General features: G+C 42.8%; 1 protein-coding gene across 1 annotated transcript in view; it reads left to right on the top strand.

The window, feature by feature from the left end:
- Positions 1-14,967, top strand: part of MGAT4B (alpha-1,3-mannosyl-glycoprotein 4-beta-N-acetylglucosaminyltransferase B) — a 300,397-nt gene extending 285,430 nt beyond the window's left edge. Inside the window, exons 13-15 of the mRNA XM_075274976.1 lie at positions 6,826-6,913; positions 11,521-11,633; positions 12,413-14,967. Of these exons, the coding sequence (XP_075131077.1) occupies positions 6,826-6,913; positions 11,521-11,633; positions 12,413-12,436 (225 nt within the window). The 3' untranslated portion in view covers positions 12,437-14,967. The remainder of the gene's footprint in view (positions 1-6,825; positions 6,914-11,520; positions 11,634-12,412) is intronic.
- Positions 14,968-20,906: the final 5,939 nt, after the last annotated feature.

The raw sequence follows: 20,906 nt of genomic DNA on the forward strand, positions 1-20,906 counted from the left end.
TGTTCGAATCGAATTTCGAACCTCGAACATTTTAGTGTTCGCTCATCTCTAGTAGCAATCAGATGTTGGGTACATTGTGGTCATAAAGGGATGGACATGGTCAGCAACAATACTCAGGTAGGCTTTGGCGTTGCAACGATGCTCAATTGGTACCAAGGGGCCCAAAGAGTGCCAAGAAAATATTCCCCACACCATGACACCACCACCACCAGCCTGAACCGTTGATACAAGGCAGGATGGATCCATGCTTTCATGTTGTTGACGCCAAATTCTGACCCTACCATCCGAATGTCACAGCAGAAATCGAGACTCATCAGACCAGGCAACGTTTTTCCAATCTTCAATTGTCCAATTTCGATGAGCTCGTGCAAATTGTAGCCTCAGTTTCCTGTTCTTAGCTGAAAGGAGTGGCACCCGGTGTGGTCTTCTGCTGCTGTAGCCCATCTGCCTCAAAGTTCGACGTACTGTGCGTTCAGAGATGCTCTTCTGGCTACCTTGGTTGTAACGGGTGGCTATTTGAGTCACTGTTGCCTTTCTATCAGCTCGAACCAGTCTGGCCATTCTCCTCTGACCTCTGGCATCAACAACGCATTTCCGCCCACAGAACTGCCGCTCACTGGATGTTTTTTCTTTTTCAGACCATTTTCTGTAAACCCTAGAGATGGTTGTGCGTGAAAATCCCAGTAGATCAGCAGTTTCTGAAATACTCAGACCAGCCCTTCTGGCACCAACAACCATGCCACGTTCAAAGGCACTCAAATCACCTTTCTTCCCCATACTGATGCTCGGTTTGAACTGCAGGAGATTGTCTTGACCATGTCTACATGCCTAAATGCACTGAGTTGCCGCCATGTGATTGGCTGATTATAAATTAAGTGTTAACGAGCAGTTGGACAGGTGTACCTAATAAAGTGGCCGGTGAGTGTATATGTGTACATTTGTTTAACCCTTAAGTCCTACCATGGTGTCTATCATACACCATTACCATACACATATCACTATGATAGACACCATGATAGTACTTAAGGGTTAAAGCATGTGTCTTGTATACTGTGTGAGGACTGTATATGTGCATACAGGTATGTGTGTGTATATACAGTATGTTAGTATATATGGTATATGAATGTATATAAATGTGTATATGCTAGATATATATATATATATATCTATGTGTGTGTGAGTGAGTATATATGAATGTATATGTATGAGTGTGTAGGTAACTGTTGCCGTTTTTGGAAATCGCAGCAGTTATACCTTCGGAAACACCTACAGTGTCCCTATAGGTATAATGGAAGCAGAAAGTCCTCAGAGCAAACCTCTGTGGAGTTTCTGCAAAAAGCGCTGCAGGAAAACTGATGCGTTGCCGCCGGGGGTTTTCCTGCAGCGCTTTTTTGCTGTGGGACGCTGTGGTAGGCCTTATCCTTATAGTATAATGTACAGTATATTGAGATGTTAAGGAGGAGCTCTTACCACCTGGGGCACATGCGGTTTTATATACCGCTAGAAAGCAGAGAGTGTGCTGAATTCAGCGTACTATCTGCTTTCCCATTCTGTGCCCCCGGTGAAGAGCTATCGGTCCCGGTACCGTAGCTCTTCAATGTCAGGAGGGCGTGTCTTACAGTCAGTCAGGAACGTCCTTCTTCCCAGCAGCGCCTATTGTGCTGTACTGTGAGATCGGGGAGGAATGCCCCCTCCCCTCCTGATAATGTTCGTCCATAGACATGTACTGGGGGGAGATAGTGTTCCTCACCGCTCAACGTCATCACTAGGCGGTAAGCAAAGCCCCCTCACACAGTACAGCGAAATAGACGCTACTGCGAGGAAGGGCGTTAGTGATTGACTGTCAGAAACGCCATTCTGACAGTGAAGAGCTATGGTACCGGCACTGATAGCTCTTCACCCGGGGCACAGAACGGGAAAGCTGCACTGAATTCAGCACACTGTTGGCTTTCTAGCGGTGTATTAAACCGCATGTGCCCCAAATGGTGAAAGGTCCTCTTTAAGGATTAGGCACAACAGTGAGACGCAGTGTTTTGCATTGAGTTTTTGTCCCCAGCGCCCCGTTATCCTCCCACCTGTGTCTGTTCAGTCTCATGGCCTTATTTCTGGAAATCCTGTATCTAATTGGTTTCAGTGATCTCATGAGGTGCAGGACTCCCAGCAAGGAGGTGCCGACACGAGACTAAATGGACACTGGCGGCGGACAATGGAGCAATGGGGACAGGTGAAGGCACTTTTTATTTATTTATTTTACACCTCCCGCCAGGCAAATGGGTTGATCCAATTCCTGGACAAATCTTTAAAGGATTTATCCAACTTTATAATATTGATGGTCTGTCCTTAGGATAGGCCATCAATATTACATCTGTGATGATACAACAGCCAGGACCTCTGCAGATCAGCTATTCCAGGACAGCGCGGCTATAGGTAATGGTAACATTTCTAGGAGCAGCGCTGTTCACTTTCCATACAGAGTGTAGCAGTAGGTTTAGGTAGTGCGTTGTTGCACAATGTATGGCAGGTGAGCAGCATGGCTCCCGAGATGGTATTACCTTTAGCTGCCCTGTCTTGGCATCGCTGGTCTGCAGGGTCCTGGTGGTGGGCCCCTAGAAACAATTCCACTGGTGGGCCTTAGACACCCCAGTCCGACCCTGAGTAAATACCATAATGGTGTATATTCTTGGAAGGCAGTATATACTGTATCGGTGTATACTGAAGATCTATCACTGGAGGAAGCTGATAAATACCATATCGGTGTATACTCTAGGAAGGCAGTAAATACCATAATGGTGAATACTCTAGGAAGGCAGTATATACTGTATCGGTGTATACTGGGGATCTATCACTGGAGGAAGCTAGTAAATACCATATCAGTGTATACTCTAGGAAGGCAGTAAATACTGTATCGGTGTATAGTGTGGATTTATCACTAGCGGAAGCTAATAAATACCATGTCTGTGTAAGCCCGTGATGAATCACTAGAGGAATATAGCAACTATACTAATACTATGTCTGTATATACTGGGGATCCATCACTAGAGGAAGCCATGAAGTAAATACTATATATACTGGGATGAATCACTACAGCATGCCAGTATATATCTCATTGGTGTATACTGAGGATAAATCATTATAGGAAACCAGCAAATACCATAGAAGTATCTCTATGGGATAAATCACTGGTGGAATCCAGAGAATACCATACCATTGTTTATTGGGGATAAATCACTGGAGGAAGTCAGCTACCATAGCGGTGTACCTGGGGTATAAATCACCAAAGGACGCCGACGCTTAGCGATGCAGTAATGTATATTGAGGATATATATTTAGTATAAGGGATGCTTTGCACATCAGTGCTCACCAGAGTCTCAGATCTCCGCGGCGCAGACGGCTCTCAATAAAACATACACCAATATTTTGGTTTGCTATAATTTCAATAGTAAATCTCTTGTAGGTGTAGAAATGAATTGCCTGTCTTTGCAGTTTACATGGCAGTATTTCCAAGTTAACGGCTTCCTGCGCTCTGCCTGGCGCATATAAAGAATAGTCATAAAAAAAACGCACCAAGATATATCTTGTTTTGCAGCGGACTGAACTTATCTGAAGATCTGTAATATACAGATAAATTGGCCTTTGTGTTACATTTCAGGTATTTTTTATTTTTTTTCTCTTCGGCTATACATTATCAGACTGTTCTGCTTCTAATACTCTGTTCATATATGAGGCCATGCTGCCATCTAGTGGCTGCACAGACTATCGCTGTCAGCAACTTGCAGATTTCGGGTGATACTAGTTAGCGTTGTTCAGTGAAAATATTTCCTGTGCTATTTGGATGATTTTGAAAATTTGCCATAACATTCAAGATCTCTAAACAGAATCTATTTAATGGGATGAACTAGTAGTATAACCCCTAGCAACTGTGACTCTGCGACACATCAACATCAGCTGCATTCAGTGCGTACATCAAAACTCCTTTCCTAAATCTTCTCTGGTTGACTTTAATACACGAGTGGACAGGACTGGGTTCGCTAGGTTTGGGTCTCTGAACCCCAGCAGTGTAAGGCATGCTCTAGAGACCTCAAACCTGGTGACAGATTCCATTTAATAATCAGACCATTTTCCATATTTATATTTATTGTGTGTAGTCTTCTTATAGAAAGATTTTAGTTTTTGTGTCAATGTATCTGTGTGAGGGCTTGTTTTTTTGCAGGACAAGTTGTAGTGCTGAATGGCACCGTTTTTTGGATACATTTATCTGGTTGATAAATGTAACACTTTTTAAGGGTGAATAGAAGAAACATGGCGATTCTGTCTTTTTACACTATAAATTATACACCAGCTACCCTGTGGCTTAAAGGGGTTTTCCCATCTCAGTGTTTCAGCAGGCTCCATGCAGTCTTTTTATCTCACTTCCTGTATTACTCCTCCCTCCTCCTCCCTCTTGCTAAATGGGCCAGAGATGTCTCAGAACACTTATACAGATCAGATAATATGCAGATGCTTGTACAGAATGGGCTCAGTGTTATCTGTGTATTTATATAGATAGATAACAGACCGGGCTTCATCAGCAAACTGCTATTAGCTGAACGATTGTCCTGCCAGCAAGAGCAGTGAGTGATGTCACTTGTCCTGTACGTCCATGGTTATAGCAACACTGTGTAAACAATGGGAGGAATAAGGTCACATAGCAGGCAAACAAAGCACAATTTCTAAAGCAATATATTTAGGAAAAGACTACAATTTACATAAGTTACTAGTATAGATAGGATCCTTGAGATGGGCAAACCCCTTTAAATAACTTGATCAATGTATTGTCTGAGCCAATGGTCTTTGGATAGGGTGGGTCGGTTTGGCAGAAAGACCTAAAGTTTCTATCATTGATATATTGGGGAAACATTTTTAGATTGTTCCTTTGGTGGCCAAGAGAATTAAAAAAAAAAAAAAATGCCTTGCAACAAAAATAATTTGTATTGCTTGGCTTGTAACAGGCACAGCAATACTTGTGTTACAATACTTTATATTTCTATTACGTTTTTATTTTTGTGTTTTTTTCCTGTTTTTTGCTATGTGTTTTAATGAAATGTAATTATTCTTATATGTTCAAACGTTTGTTGACCTATATAGTGCAATGTATTATGCTGGCTGTATTAGGCTCATAGGTAGGCCATGTAATAGCATCAGCACTGATAGGGGGAGCCCTTTCGCTCTGGAGTCATTTAGATGCAGTTCTGAAAAAAGTCCTGAATGTGAGATTTTTCCCATTCTGGACATTAGGAGCAGGTGCCTGGTTGTGAGTACACAGTCAGAGACCCAGCTTACACAGTGCAGGAGACCCTGCATCATTTCAGTGCATTTGTTACAGAATGCCATGTGCATTGGTTTAAAGCCTGTTAGTAACAGATGTTGAAAGTTTATTGGATGGTCACTGATGGGTTAAGCAACCATTTTGGAGGAATTAACATGTCATCACAATAATCTGTCAAAATTTCAAGACTCGCTCCCCTCTTCCCCCTGCCTCCTAAACTGATCACTCTCTCAAGTCACTGTTAGATCTGCCTTATTTTGCTGAGAGATCAGGCGACAGGCTGCACCTATAGAACTGCTGCTGCTTCTAGTAAGTGGTGTGCTATTTTACCATAGAGCAGGATTTACAGTTACATTGTTCATCACTGCTGTATAACCTCCTCCTTGCTGCTGCTTCTGTATGTAAGTGTTGTACTGTGTGCTCTGTATGGGGGATCTCATAGCACCCAATCTTCACCAACCAGCTCTGGGAAAACTGACAATTTGAGATGGAGTCAGAAGTGGTTAAACTGGTGATAAATGCAGAATTGATGCCATACAAAGGGCAGATTGAGCGGTGCTCCTCATGTATACACATGAATGACGACTTATCCTGAGATGACAGCTGAGCTTTTATATCCAGCCTTCAGTGCCGCAAAGTACATTCGTCCAGTTTTTGGTATTTAATGATAATGGGATGTGGATTTTGTCTATACGCTGCGTTCCCTTTAACCTTTCCATTGAATGTGCCCATGACCAGAAATATTTCCTGTTTTTGTGGATGTTTCATGATGACTCACGCATTGAAGAACCTTTACGGAATACTTTTCCCTGTTAATTGAAAGTTGCTGTGTATGTCTGAGCAGGTGCCGTGTGGCTACCTTTAAAGTGACTTCTCCATCTCGTATTATTATGTTATTTTTCGATGATTCATTTTTTAAAGGGGTTGTCCAGGATTTAGGGAAAACTTCGGGGTTTCAGGGGTGGATCTTGGCCCAGATCCCTTTACCTCTCATGTTGAGCCTCGCCATGCTGGAAGCAGAGAGATTCACGTGACCAATCAGTAGCCTCAGCGGTCTCTGGAGGGGACCAGTGACGTCACGCACACACGTCACTGATTCCTTACCAGCAACGTCCGTGGCTACTGATGGGTCTTAAAGTCATGTAAGCATCTTCACTTCAGTGGCTACACTTTTTATGCCCTGGGTGCCCCTGACTTTCCCCCACCCCTTTAACATTTCATTATTCATTGCCAGTTATTTGTTCTAATTCTGAGATCCAAATGCCCTGCAGAGATATAGATTATAAAAAGAATATTCTTTCAGCTGCCACTAGAGGGAGCACATGACAGGTGTGTTTTTGCAGTTTATGCTCATTCACTTCAATAGAGCTGTGCTGCAATACCAGAGACAACCCCTGGCCAGTTGTGGCGCTGTTTTCTGGAAGCCACATTTTATTTAAATTCAGTTCAACCCCATGTAATTCTGGCGGACATGTCAGATCTCTTCTTATAACTGCATTGTTTTTTTCTGTTTTCTCCAGAGTCTCCAGTCAGACAAAGAAGCTTTACATGAAGGACGGGGTAAACCTTCTAAATACCATCGTACACCAGATGGATATTTTCAAATAGGTGACCTAACATGTCATATCGGTATTTGTGTGTGTGTGGGGGGGGGAATGTAGGAATTAATGTTATTTTAATATTGTCTCAGCTGTTGCCACATGTGCTATAAAGATAAGGCCATACACAATGGTCAAAAACTGTGAGGCTGTGCCAGCGTGACAAGTATGGCTGCAACCTCTGGCCTTAATGTAATACTGACTGCAGATGTAATGTTTTCAGCAGTGACGTAACAAAAGTCTTGTGGGCCCGGGTGCAAACATGTGTCCGGGGCCCCCTACCCCTCCCTACAGCAAATTTTTTTATAGTGACAGTTACGGGTGCTGCAGCAGTATTTCAGATACTTGAAAGGGATAAGCTAATCCTTTAATAGTCCCACCATGGGGAAATACAGCTGTAGTACCCAAGACTGCAGTTACAAGACTATGATGAGTGAGCGGCGCAGCTGGGAGCTAGGTGCTTTGGGAAGCAGCTGATCTGCAGGGTCCTAACAGTCTAAGAGATATAAAGATCATTGGGAGCCAACACCTAGGGCTCCCGCTGATCAGTTCTTAGAAGTTATTGTGATACTTTTGTTAGTGCCATGACACCTTCCTCCTTCACATTGCACAACATCAATTTTATTATAAAGCAGAATACAGTCCTATGAAAAAGTTTGGGCACCCCTATTAATCTTAATCATTTTTAGTTCTAAATATTTTGGTGTTTGCAGCAGCCATTTCAGTTTGATATATCTAATAACTGATGGACACAGTAATATTTCAGGATTGAAATGAGGTTTATTGTACTAACAGAAAATGTCCAATATGCATGTAACCAAGATTTGACCGGTGCAAAAGTATGGGCACCTCAACAGAAAAGTGACATTAATGTTTAGTAGATTCTCCTTTTGCAAAGATAACAGCCTCTAGTCGCTTCCTGTAGCTTTTAATCAGTTCCTGGATCCTGGATGAAGGGATTTTGGACCATTCCTCTGTACAAAACAATTCAAGTTCAGTTAAGTTTGATGGTCGCTGAGCATGGACAGCCCGCTTCAAATCATCCAACATCAACAGTATAACTGTTTATTATTTTAAGTCACCTCCCCTGGGCTAGCATCTATTAAAAAGGGGCCGGCGACATGGAGGGGCGCCTTTTCATTTACAATATGTATAGCTGTCAGGGAACCAGACTTTCCCTGACCACTATCATAGTGGTCCAGGGCCCCGGCCATCTCCATTTGGCCACGGGCCCCGTACAGCACTGGTCGCAGTTGCACCCCCCTGCCACTGGTTCTCTGCAGACGGGACCACCAAATACCATGGTTATTTATGATATCAGCACATCCAGATCTCTGCCAAATAAGTCTAAAAAGTTTGAAAAAGCTGTGATAATTCTGTGGCACTCACTTCCTGAACAAGAGGCCCCCTGAGCCCTGGATAGGCAGCCGTAAGCTCGCTAGGCTTTTTCTGTCCTTTTTAAAAATGAATAGCGAGCGAAAGATTACCTCTTCGTCATTTTTTCACTTGGATTTGGCGTCCTCTTCTCCAGAAAACTTGGATTTGGGATACAGGTCTACATCCTGACATGATTACATTACACTGTGACATCACTATATCATGACATTATTACATTACAGTATGACATCATTACATTACTATATATGACATCACTATCACATTATTTACATTACTCTGTGATATCATAAAAGCATAACTAAACTTGTGTTCAACTTATGTTTTTCTGGCAGTATTTGTATCATTTATAAATTGTGTAATACATTTCCCCTTTCCCCTTGCTTCTGTATTGAGAGCTGTGTCTACCTTTCACTGAATGTTACTGTGTATGGCGTAAGGGCTGTGTAACATGTAGATCAGTTATATCTGATATAAAATGTACAAACTTGCTTTTTGGTTCTATGAAGGAGGAGATTCCAGTGGAGGTTACAGAGCTAGCTAAAGTATTTCCAGAGATATCACTGGTTGAAAACACAGTTGGTATTGTGATATTTTAACATACCATATATACCCGAGTATAAGCCGACCCGAATATAAGTCGAGGTCCCTAATTTTACCACAAAAAACTGGGAAAACTTATTGACTCAAGTATAAGCTGGGGGGGGGGGGGGGATGCAATGCAGCAGCTACTGGAAAATGGCAAAAATTAAAATGGTCGGAGTTTTTGGGTGCAGTAGATGCTGGGTGCTGAGGAAGGGGAGGGGGTGTTTTGGTTGTCTGTCTGCCCCTTCCCTGAGCTTGAGGACTGGGTTTTTTTTCCCCCACTTGGAATTCAGTCTGGCTGAATATAGGATATCTGCAGTGCTCCTATTAACCCCTTCCCGACGGAACAGGAGCACTGCAGATCCCCTATATTCAGTAGACCGGGCACTTTCAGACACAGGGATACTTAGTGTATGTGTTTCACAGTCATTTTCTAATTTTATATGCATTCTAGGGAAAGGAGGGATTTATAAAATTTATTTATTTTATTATATTCTTTAAAGCTTCTTTTTTTTCCCAGTATTTTATGGGTGATTCTAAACATGACTATTGCAGCTGGTCATAGACGACCTCCCCCCCCTAAAAAAAAAAAAAAATTGTGCTTGAAAAACTGTTTGAAAAGCTCTGCTTATACTCGAGTATATACGGTATATAGTGTATATTAAATCCCAATCCTGGCTGTGTTCTCAGCCCATGATATATGTTGAAATATTTTAGATAGCACTGCAGAGAATCTCCTCTTTCATATGACACAAAAAGCAAGTTTGTACATTTTGTAATGTCCTAGATATAACTGTGTAAAGTGACCCTCTCGTACTCTCATTTTCTTTACGACACAGCGCTGTACTCCAAGACACTACTCCGTATCAGTAACATTCAGTGAGAGGCAGGGACCGCTCTCAATACAGAAGCCAGGGAAAGAGTGTGAAAATGCAGGATTTCACAGAAAGGATCCAAAATCTGTGAATAAATTATATCACAAAATGTATTAATACTCTAATACTGGCAGAAAATCTAAAATTGTCCCAAAGCTTAGTTGTGCTTTAATTCCTGACATCATTATATTATGTAATGACATCAGTACTTTATGCGGTGACCTCATTACATCTCAGAAGTAACACTTGTAGGATTATGGTAACAAGAGAAGGATTGATGGTACAGGAAGATAAAAGTCTGGAGCTGGAGTGTTTTACAAATCACACCGCTTGCTTTTGTTGGCAGCGGGAAGAGACGTTCCAATCTGTCTTGGATAATTGGAGTAAGGCTGTATTCACACAGAGTAACGCCAGGCGTTTTTTGTGTGCTTTTTGCACATAACGCCGCGTATACGCCGCGCTATTTTGCGGTGGCGTTGCCTGGCGTTAATGCGGCGCTATGTGCAAAAAACGCCTGGCGTTACTCTGTGTGAATACAGCCTAAGAGAGAGATCTGAGCCAGATAGTGCGGCAGCGTGACTGATGTGCCACTGCTGATATATAGTCAGATCACCGAATAAGTTTCTAACTGGGTTGAAAATCTGTCACTATTTTATCTCTCCTTCATCTGAATGAGGTCCATCAAGGAATCCCAGACTTCTCAAGGAAGTTCACGAGAGTTTTGATAAACTATTACTATAAGGGCAACCTATTAGGTCCAAGAAGTATGGTGTCTCCTTGTGGAGGCTGCCAAATTGTAGTAGAGGCCAGGTCACGGTTTTTGTTTTTTATTTTTTTATTTTATTTTTTTTAAAAGGGGTATGTAAAATAGCTTTGATCTCAGAGTAACACCATATTCACATTAATGTCGGGTGTTCATTCTTCAGGTCTGTTGGAGAACCAACAGAGCAGACAAAGGGTTTGTAAAACTAGCTGGCACCAACAAAGCTAGAGGGATCGGATTGACCAAAATGGGGTCCGCTGGATGTCCGTTCTTCTTAACTGAAAGGGCCTTTTTTTTTTCTTTTTCTTTTTGTTTTTAAAGTCTGGGTATTCTAGACGGACACTGTGCCAAGGAGTTTCCAGCACAGTCATCAACTCAGCCTACAAAAGCTGGATCTCTCGCGCCACCTATTGGATATCTACCTTATGGTTACATATAGAGTAGCTATCCAATAGGTAGCGCTACAGAGCTAGGCTTCTTTTTTGTTCCCCCTTAATAATTTGCAACGTTTTAGAAACAATCTTTTGTCTTCCCCAAGAAAGATTTAGGTGTGAATTTTGTAGCACGATCTCCCCTCATAGTAACTGTGTCTCTAGCATACAGTATATAATGACTATTCAGCCTATAGCTCGCCAGCATTACCAGAAGACATGGTGGCGTGCGCAGTGTTACAGCCCGCGTGACCATCGGCACTAAAAAAACCTTTATTAACGCACATTAGCAACAAATGAAATTACATTTATCAAATTAAAAGATGTTCTTAGGACACTTTGATATCGGATGTCACGGTATAATGCTTTCTCCGGCCAGAATATTAACAGGCGGTAATAACTGCGGCCAATCAGCTCCAATTATGAAGTAAAATCTTGGATTGTGGTTATAAATTACTTTAGGTCATCCAAATGTTCTATAGATATTACATTTTATAGCGACATTGTACAGAGCTGTACCGATACACTTTATTTATTCACTTTGCTTTGATCTCTGTCTTATCTTTAGGATCATTTAATAAGGGCATAGCTGAAGGAGAAGTGGATTCTTCGTTTGGGCCACTAGAGGCGCTACGTCTCTCCATACAGACAGATTCTCCAGTGTGGGTCATTTTAAGTGAGGTATGTCAGGGGAAAATGGAGGAGAAAAAAAAGGGGGTTTTTATGTATCTAAATGAATATAGCTTTTCTGTTTCTTTCATCTTTTGTTTAGTTTTCCCTAGTTTATCCTAAAAATAAATATAGTACCATGCAAAAGTTTTAGGCAGGCTTGTCAAAAATCCTGCACAGCTTTCTGAAATAGAAGCAAATGAACTAATGAGAAATGCGGGGGGTTTTTTAACATTGAAATCTATGGGCAACGGACTTATAACGGACAGTAACTGATAGCTATAAGTTACTGTCCGTTATTGGGGTTTTTTTCTGCTCATGTGTCCATTTTTTTTTTAACTGATCCATTAAACAGATCAGTTGAATAAATGGACACATTAACATCAGTTAGTGTCCATTAATGTCTGTTATGATAGATGTTGGGGTTTTTTGTTTTTTTTAAACGGACACCTTCATAACGGAATCCAATGGTAGTGTGAGCCCTCCCTAAGAGGTGCGATCCCCTCAGATCACAGAGGCCATAGAAGCTCTGCTCTTCATTCCTAATATCACTTGCTATTCTCCCCCCTCTCTGTCACATACTGTACATACAAGAATCAGGAGAGAAACCTGTTCATGCTACTCCCCAATTTTTGATGAGTTCTGCACCTGAATCTTTCATCTTGGCTGTTGAGTTTGGCATTGTGAGGTTTTGCGTATTCTTTGGGTTTTTGCTACAGTACAATCATTGCTTGTCATTTTTGACTTTGACTCAATTTTCTTTTTTTTTGTATTTTTATTTCTCTAAATAGATATTTATTAAAAAAGCTGACTGAACAACGGACCAAGTTGTCAATCAATTGGGCTCCTTGAACTTTTTTGTGCTGCTCTGCCCTCATTCCTCCCTAGTAGTTCTGCTATCACGGGAGCAACCCTCAAGGTCAGTCTTGGACAGAAGCAGATACTTTTTTTCCAAGTTACCCCACAGGCGCAACTGGAGAAGATCTGATGCGGTGTCCAAATCAGTCAGGACTCCCAGAATGCTCCGCTGCTCACGAAGAGGAACCCGTCTTCAGCCAGGCCACCGGCTACCACGTCCGGCGACAAGAGACCAAACTAAGCCTTTGCCGGTGGCCCACTTTTGCCCGGTCTTTGAGGGCGGATTTTGTAAAACGGTCGTCCTCCACGGAAAGCACAATATTAATAACGACGGACACCAAAGCATTGCTTTCTGCATTGGATGTATGTGTCGATGTGTACTCATGTGCCGATGGATCGAGAAGGGGGGTATATACACGTGCTACATAACACCTAATTTCTCTGTTACCAACTCTTTTGGCGTTGTCTGGATCATGCCTGTCGGGCTGTTTAAGAGTTTCTTTTGTTTTGTTTTTTTCTAATCTAATCTCGGCAGTCGACTACTTTTTGTGTTTTCTCGATCTTCTGTTAATTTAGAGATTATAATCACATCATTTAAAGGGGTATTTCCATCTTAATCACATGGGTTAAAGGGATATTCCCATCTGACTTCTTACACCCCCCACACCAATCAGGAGAATGGGGGGAAGCTCTCATTGACATGTCTGGTGGATAAGTTGTTAATATGGGAATAGATCTTTTACTGTCAAATGTAATGTAAAAGGTAGATCTGAAAAACTTTGAGGTTGTATCGTTCACCTGCTTTTCGTGCACCAAAGAAACTTGGTTTCTTATGGAAGTATAATATACAGGTAGTTCCAGATGGATATGGTAGTCCATAAATGGTGCCTGACTACCTGTATGGGATTTATCCAACGGGAAGGCCTTGTCGCTTACACCAGCGTGGCCAAAAATATACACCCGCTTAAAATCTATAGGAACGATAAGAAAATGTACTGCTCCGATGTATCTAATCTTTCTTATTCTTTACCATTGTACTATAGGGCATACTAATATCAACTGGATGAAGCCGACGCTCTCCAGGCTCATCATTCACTTTATCGAGGTCCAGAACAAATCCAAAGCCGGTCACTCGATTGGTAGACCGACCTGCCAGTTCACGCATCGGCAGGAAGTGACTTTTTCTAGGTCCAACTATGACTGTCTAAATGTTCCGGTCTCATAGACACATGGAAACCAGAGGCTTATGGCTGGCGTTAGTATCGGCAGGTCAGTCTACCGATCACACGACCAACCGGGACACCCATTCTGGACCCCGATAATGTGAATGAGGCACATGGAGAACGGTTGCAATATTCAATTGACATTCGTGTGCCCCGTACTATCGGACTGAATTATTAGCTCAAACATTTCTTGTTATTTTGCGTCTACAGCTCCTTCAAGCTAATGCCTTTTACTGGTAAACAAACTGTGGTAGTTAGAAGTTATACACTGTTCAGTAGTAAAATGTAAAGGAGGCAGTGTAAGGTAGTACGATTGCAATGTCAGACTACACAGAGTTTGTAGTCTGTTAGCATGGAGACAAATAAGTCACATAAATATAGGAATTTTTTCAGTCTACTTATAAAGGTGGTTACCTTGTTTAATTTTAGATGCATTGGAGCAGTTAAAGGGGTCTTGTGACACTCAGACCTCACACAGATCAACTGTTTGAGGCAACCTGTAGAAACTGCAAGTATTAGGGATCAGAAAAACCCTCTTTGAAAAATAGTTGGCATATGTGGTCAGAGCTCTTTAAGGCAGGGGCACACGGCTCTCCATTTATTGTATAACTACAACTTCCGAGAGTTTTAGCTTTGTAATATTTGCAGAGTCACACTGGAGACCGCTGCCTTTAGGGACCGTAGTAAACGCCCGGTGTAAGTCTCAGCCAGCAGAATATAATAGTGGCTCGAGTGGCCATGTTACTGCGCGTATCAGAATGTAGAAGACGCCAATGGTAAGTCACCCACAGTAGATCCATCATCTGATCTGTTAGTTCTCAGTTCTTCTTAAAATGTTCACAAGCCAAAATGTAGTATCGCACGAGAGGAACAAAAATGTTAATTTATTGGTTCCCGTGAAATACCCACAGCTCTAGCTGTTGGCCAATGTTTGGGTTTTTTTGTTTTGTTTTTTTTTTGCCCTTGTTTTGTTCCAGAATTTCCTATAATACTGAACACCCAAAAAAAAATCTGCTCTTGAGTAAATGTTTCTGTATATTTTGATCTGTTAGTGGATTTTTTGGGAATCGCTTTTATTTTTCTGACCCATTCATACACTTTTCTTGGCTACTATTTAACAAAAATTGCCATAAGGTCCCACCTTCTCTGTTATATACACTGGGATATGTTAAAAGAAAAAAACAATTGTCGTCATTTGTATTTTTTATTGATTTCTTGAAATACATCTCTAAGAAGAATAAAATTGTGCACTGTTACTATCTGGATTACAGAGGAGCTTGTCATTTCTTCTTCTCTGGTGGCTCTCACCACATAGTTATTAATGGGAGTCTAGACAGAAGAGGCATAATCCCTTTAGGGCCGGACCCCACATAGCGAAAACTTCATGGCATTTTAAGATGGAAGTTCTATGATTATGTATAATTCACCATACTAGCTGGAGCTACACAAAAAGAAATACATTGGGTTTGGATTCCTTCTGCCTGCCACGTTGTGGTCAATCCCTTACTGTACAGTACATCCTACAAATTGACATCCCCATTTTTTTTCCCAACATCACAATGTTAGACTGCATATTAGACAGGCACCTTATAGAGGGCTGAGGTCTGTGCGGTTTCAAGAGGCCGCTAAACCATCAGCATATTCTTATGCTACTGGAGTTTAGGGACCTGAACTTGTGCATGCGTAGAGAAGCGAGGCGTCCTCTGGACCGGTTGCTGCCAGAGAAGAGTCGTGACTCGGGCAGAAGTAATGAAACAAGCTAAACGGCAATGAGCTGATCCTTCTGTATTACCGTTTGGTGCGATGGTTTGTAATATGTCAAAAAAGTGACTGCTCACCAGTTGTAAAAAGGTGACTACCACCATTGAAGCACGTAGAACCTTTCTGGGTCTAAATAGCAGCTGGATGTGATCAATGTGGTCAATCAGACGTCGAAGGGTAGATTCTAATACAGGACCAATTCCAAATGATGGAAGTCCTAAGATCAGTGGTTACCCATTTGAAGTGTGGCGTAAATCTTCCAAAAAAACATATTTTTTTTTTTTACAAAAATAAGAAAATCAATATTACTATACCTAAGTAGGCATTAGATCTGTTTTGAGGATAGTGGGACTCCTCCCAGTGGGAGTCTATGTATATGGTCTATATAAAGCAAGTGAACCTCTGTTATGTCATTGCCAAGTGTATGCAGTTGCTAAAGAGGCTGTGTGGCTAGAAATGCATTGTGGGGGGGGGGGGGTAGGCTTTAAATAAAAGAAGAGTTAAACCACACTTAACTGTGTAATCTCTGATCTTTTGACTTCCATCATTTGGAACTGGTCCTGTATTGGAATTGGACAGAAGTAAGGTTGCCAGATTTGGGGCCTTTAACCCCAGTATCTTAAGGACGTGCTACTGGTTTAGGGACCCTGAACCCAGTTCCCTTTTAAATTCTAAGCATCCTAAGTGGTAGATGTAGAATACTGAAAAGAGGCAAAAAAAACACAGCGCCAATATAGTAGTCTTTTTAAAGCAATCAAATATGGTGGCTAAGATGTAAAGGTTCTCATCTTGTGTAGTTGTGATGAGCTCACAACTGCTTAGAGGGCACGTCAAGATGATTTCCAACTAGAAGTCGGACTGTTAGAGCATCTCCTTAGAGCACTTCCTTGATGTGGTACGAATCCGAGGTCGCAAAGATCCAAAAGTGGCAGGGTGATGTACCCCACAAAAAATACCACGGGGTACCAGCGCTGATACCCCTGTGTTTTTTGGGGTTACATCTCCTTGCCACTTTTGGTTTAAATGGTAGATCTGTAAGTCAATGTTCAGCAATATTTCTTATTTCACTGGGAAACAAAGCACCATGGGTCTAGACGTGGCATCTAGGAGGCTGACACTAGATGAATGAAAAGCTATTGGCTCCACTTCTGGGCTATACCACTCTCACAGACACTGTGCTAGTCAGTTTTATCCTAGCGTCCGTAGGAGGCAGACAATAAGTTTTTCTTCTCCTTCAGTACGTATGCTATACTAGTCATCCCCCCCTCCTTCCTTAGTCCCCACCTACCAAATAGGTGGCCAAAATGCTGGTGCCCAGACTCCCCCATGTGTGAGTTTCCCTGAGGGGGTAACTCTGCTGGGCCTTTAGACACCAGATAGGCGAGTCTAGCTCCTTCATAGTTCCCCCTGTGTTTTAGTGGTTTTTTTTTTAAGAGCTTGAAATCCTTGTAGCCATTTGCCATCTTGGGTCTTTCTCTTGGGGGCCTCCATTTTAGCGAATAAGCCTCCTTCCTAATGACTGACACTGTGGTGGTGTTTTTTCTCCTGGGTGCTTTCTCTGTGGGGCTTTATAGCTATTTGTTTTGGCGGCCCATATTCAGAGTCTCGGCTTCTCCTTTTGGTCCCTGGCTACGCTGTGGGTGCTTTGCTGCCAGCTTTGGCATCCACTCGAGTGTCCGGAGACTAGGTGTCAACTATGTTCATCTCTGTCTGGGCTTCTAGCTCCCTCCCTACCTCTCTGATTGACTCATGGGATCTCCTTTTTTTCCTGTTTATCTGTGGACATTGGAAAAGTACTGGTAGGGATGTCTCATCCCTCTCTTGGAGTATCAGCCTTCTGTCATTTTTCTCGCCACCTGATGTTGTTTTTTGGGGGGATTTATAGGAATGGTTTCCTGCTGCAGATTGTCACCAAGTCAGCATGTTGTAAGCCGCTCTCTGGGCATCTTGATTGTTCCTGTTCTAGTTCTAGGAGCCGTTTCGGCTGTGGATTAGGATATTTTCCTACAGGTCAGTGTCGTCCTCCCCTATTGAGCTACAGCTCCTGGCTCCACTCTAACAAGTAGAACCTGCCCCCCCCCCCCCCCAATGCCCCGCACGGTCTGTTTATTCTGGGGTCGCCTCAGACTTCCTTCCGCCACAGCTGCTACACTCCTCTGGCCTCCTCCAACTTTCCAACTTTGGGATGTTGACCATATCTTGAAAGAACAATGACTTAACCCAGACTGTCTCCTTCTTTCCTCCGGTAGTTGGATGTCCTTTTTTCCAGACCAGCGTGTCTCCAAGCGGTCAGAGTCTCCTACAGTGGACCGTCCAATAGCTAGGCTTTCCCAGGCTATTATGCATTTAGTGGAGTCAGTTTTCCTCAGTAATCTCTCTGACTTAGGTAGACTCTCTCTGTCTTTGTAGCAGTTGACTCCTCTTTGCAGTTTTCATTTAGTGGCTTTTTGGTCATCAACGCCTACATTTCCTAAGTTAAGCAGCTCCATAGGGGTCTCTCCAATGTTGTCCTCCTCCAGGGGCACGTATCAGGACAATCAGCTTGTCTCTCAAATCCTAAATGCCTCTAGTTTGGTGTGTGATGCTTTCCTAAAGCGGCTAGCCGTTCTGCCTAGGTGACCGCCTACGCTGTGGCAATCCTCTGTTGTTTTTGGATCTGTTTGTAGCATGCCATATCTGCCTCTGAAAGCGGTTGGCGCCCTTTCTTTCTCTTGGGACTAACAGGTCTGTCTTTTGGTAAAGCCAAGCCTGCTTCCTCTCTATTTCTACGGAAGGAAGATCTTTCCTCCTCCAGAAGCGTCTTAGCTCCAGCTCCTACAGCCGGCTCTTGGTGGTTTAGTGCCTTTTGTGGCTTCACCTTCTCATGGCAGCAGTCTGTTTTCACAGTGCCTCTGCGAAGCCTTCTCTTGTAGCTCTGGACTTTCTTCCAGTCTTGCTCTGAGCCTTCCAGGCTTATTCCCTTCCAAGCTCTGCTTTGTAGGAGATGTTTCTCATCTCACAACTTCTTGAAAACCCAGCTTGCCCCTGTGTTTTACTTCTGGTTCTGTGAGATGGCGTCAACTGGTTACTCATTTAACTCATTAGAGTTGTACTCTGTTCTACCTTTTTTTTTTTGTTTTGTTATTTCAAGCTGGCTCTACTCTCCACAATGGCAGAGCATCATTGTGTTTATCCCCATTTCAGAACTTTTCTGTGAATTTTTTCTTCCTTTTTGTTCACCGTTTTCAAGGAGGATGGTTTTCTTTGTCGTATTGTGGATTTGAAGGTGCAACAGATATGTCTGCATCTGCAGGCTCCGCGTGTAGCTCCTTTGGCGGTGGCATCCTTGGAGCCTGGTGACTTGATTTCTGTGACAATCAACTCCCTGAGTTTTTGCTAGGTGATGGCATTTCTTCTGGCCATCCTCTGTTCCAGAGGAGTTTCTGTAGTTCTGTACTTGGTCGATCTTGGCATTCAAGCTCCCAGGGGTCTGGACATTCCAACTAGTTTTTGGATCACCTTGAAGCCTTTTTGGCAACTTTGCTGGATTATTAGCGAGGAAAAGTCCTGTTTTGTGCCTTCTCATCACATTGGAATTGCAGGGTGTGTTCTTTGATATGCATCAGGCGAAGTTTTTACTCCTGGAGTCCAAGATCCCGGCTCTCTGATCTGCTGCGTCTTGTCTTTGGAGGAACCCTCTTGACCGTTACAGGCTCTTTTTTTGTCTTAATTCCACTCAAGCCCTTGCAATTGTCATTTCTGGCCCGCCGGGCTAAGTGTTTGTTCAGCTTGACTCCCTGTTTCTCCTTTCTCCCTAGGTTGGCTGAGATCTTCTTTGATTCTTCTCCTCCACTCCTATCCCTCCATTGGGAGATGATCCCTCTGATGCCAGGCTTCCAGCTTGGCAGTGCTCTTTGGATTACAGGCTGTGAATGGTGGAGGCTCTAAAGTGGAGATTTCCTCCAGATCTACTCACTGAAACAACGCCCCCAAAAAAAGGTTTTTGCCCCAGTTTCATCTAAGCTTTCCCTACCCAGGGTGTGCGGTCAGAGTCCAGACTGCCAACAGTGCAGTTGCCTGCTTGATCCTTCAGGGTGGCAGCAGGAACTGTGCAGCTTCGCTTGTAGCATCTTCCTCTCTCTCTCTTCTCTGGATGGGAGCGTCTTGTTCCAGCTTTGTAGGTGTTCTATATTCCAGTGACGGACCAGGCGGCAGAGTACCTATGTGGAGGCGAGCTTGTCCATGGAGTGTGGTAGTTTCCCTGGAAAATATTTTTATGATTGTGCCCCTGTTTGGGCAGTCCAAAGGTAGATGTTTTTTGCTGGCGTCTGAACCACTAGCTCACCTGTCATATAGTCAGGCCCCAGGATCCCCCCCGTACATAGCCGCTGTCCCCTTTGTGATATTTTGGTTGTATTTTCAGCGTTCTGTTCTGTTTCTTTCCTCTTATTTCTTGGGTTGTTAAAATCTCAAGTCTTAAGAGGGATGCAGCTATCGTGGTTGCCTTAGATCGGCCCGCTGGACTTGGTACGTGGATGTTGCGTTCCCGCTGGTGAACATTTCTTGGCTTGTTCCTTTGCTTATTGTCCTCTTTCTTTAGCACTGTTTTTCTACTTTTCCTCAGCTGCCTTTACCGGTGTGGCTGTTTAAGGATAAGGCCCCACGGGATGTCCCACAGCAAAAAAAAAAAGCACTCTGGTAAAATGTTAAATATTATATTTACAATATTTTCTAGCAGACATGGGGTTAACACTCTACTGACATCACATACTGCTATATTCTGGGAACATGGTTGCGGTTAGAGTACACCATAGTAGAAATCTCCTTACATAGCTATAAGATGGAAGGTAACACCCCCTCTCATGAATCTAAATGAGTAAGAAATACACATGTCTGGGTCTGTCTTTGGGATGACCAGAGTGGGTGACCCTGGCAGGTGGTCAGTCATGAGGGACGTTGTGACCAGCTCAAGTCCACCAACCAGATGACAAGCACGAACCAAGCTGTAACTGCAGGATATCCAGATGAAGAACTCTAACTTCTCTGAAGATGTGAGCTATATTGACATTGATGGATATTTGTGTTATTTTGGACATTTTCCCTGTTCCTGTGTTTTCCTTCAAGATATTAATAAACCCCTACACTGATTTTTAACAAGCTGACTCCTCCCATCGTGAGAAGGCCTCTAAACACGTGGCACAAATCTCACCCGCAACATCATAGATCTTTAATGGAAAAACCGTGGCGGCAATGCATTGTGGTGTTTTCCTTTGTAGACTTTCTGTTGCAATTATACCTATGGGGAACCACCGACATTTCCGTCAGTCTAATTGACATTCTGTGTTTTTTTTTAAAACCATGCGGTTTTTTGTGTGCAAATTGGGCATGGGATTTGCTAGAATCCCATCCACTTTGCCCTTACTGTAAAATACAGTGATTTTTTCCTGTGGTGTTTCTTTCCTGT

This window comes from Leptodactylus fuscus, chromosome 5, assembly GCF_031893055.1.
Source record: "Leptodactylus fuscus isolate aLepFus1 chromosome 5, aLepFus1.hap2, whole genome shotgun sequence".
NCBI classification, from domain to species: Eukaryota; Metazoa; Chordata; class Amphibia; order Anura; family Leptodactylidae; genus Leptodactylus; species Leptodactylus fuscus.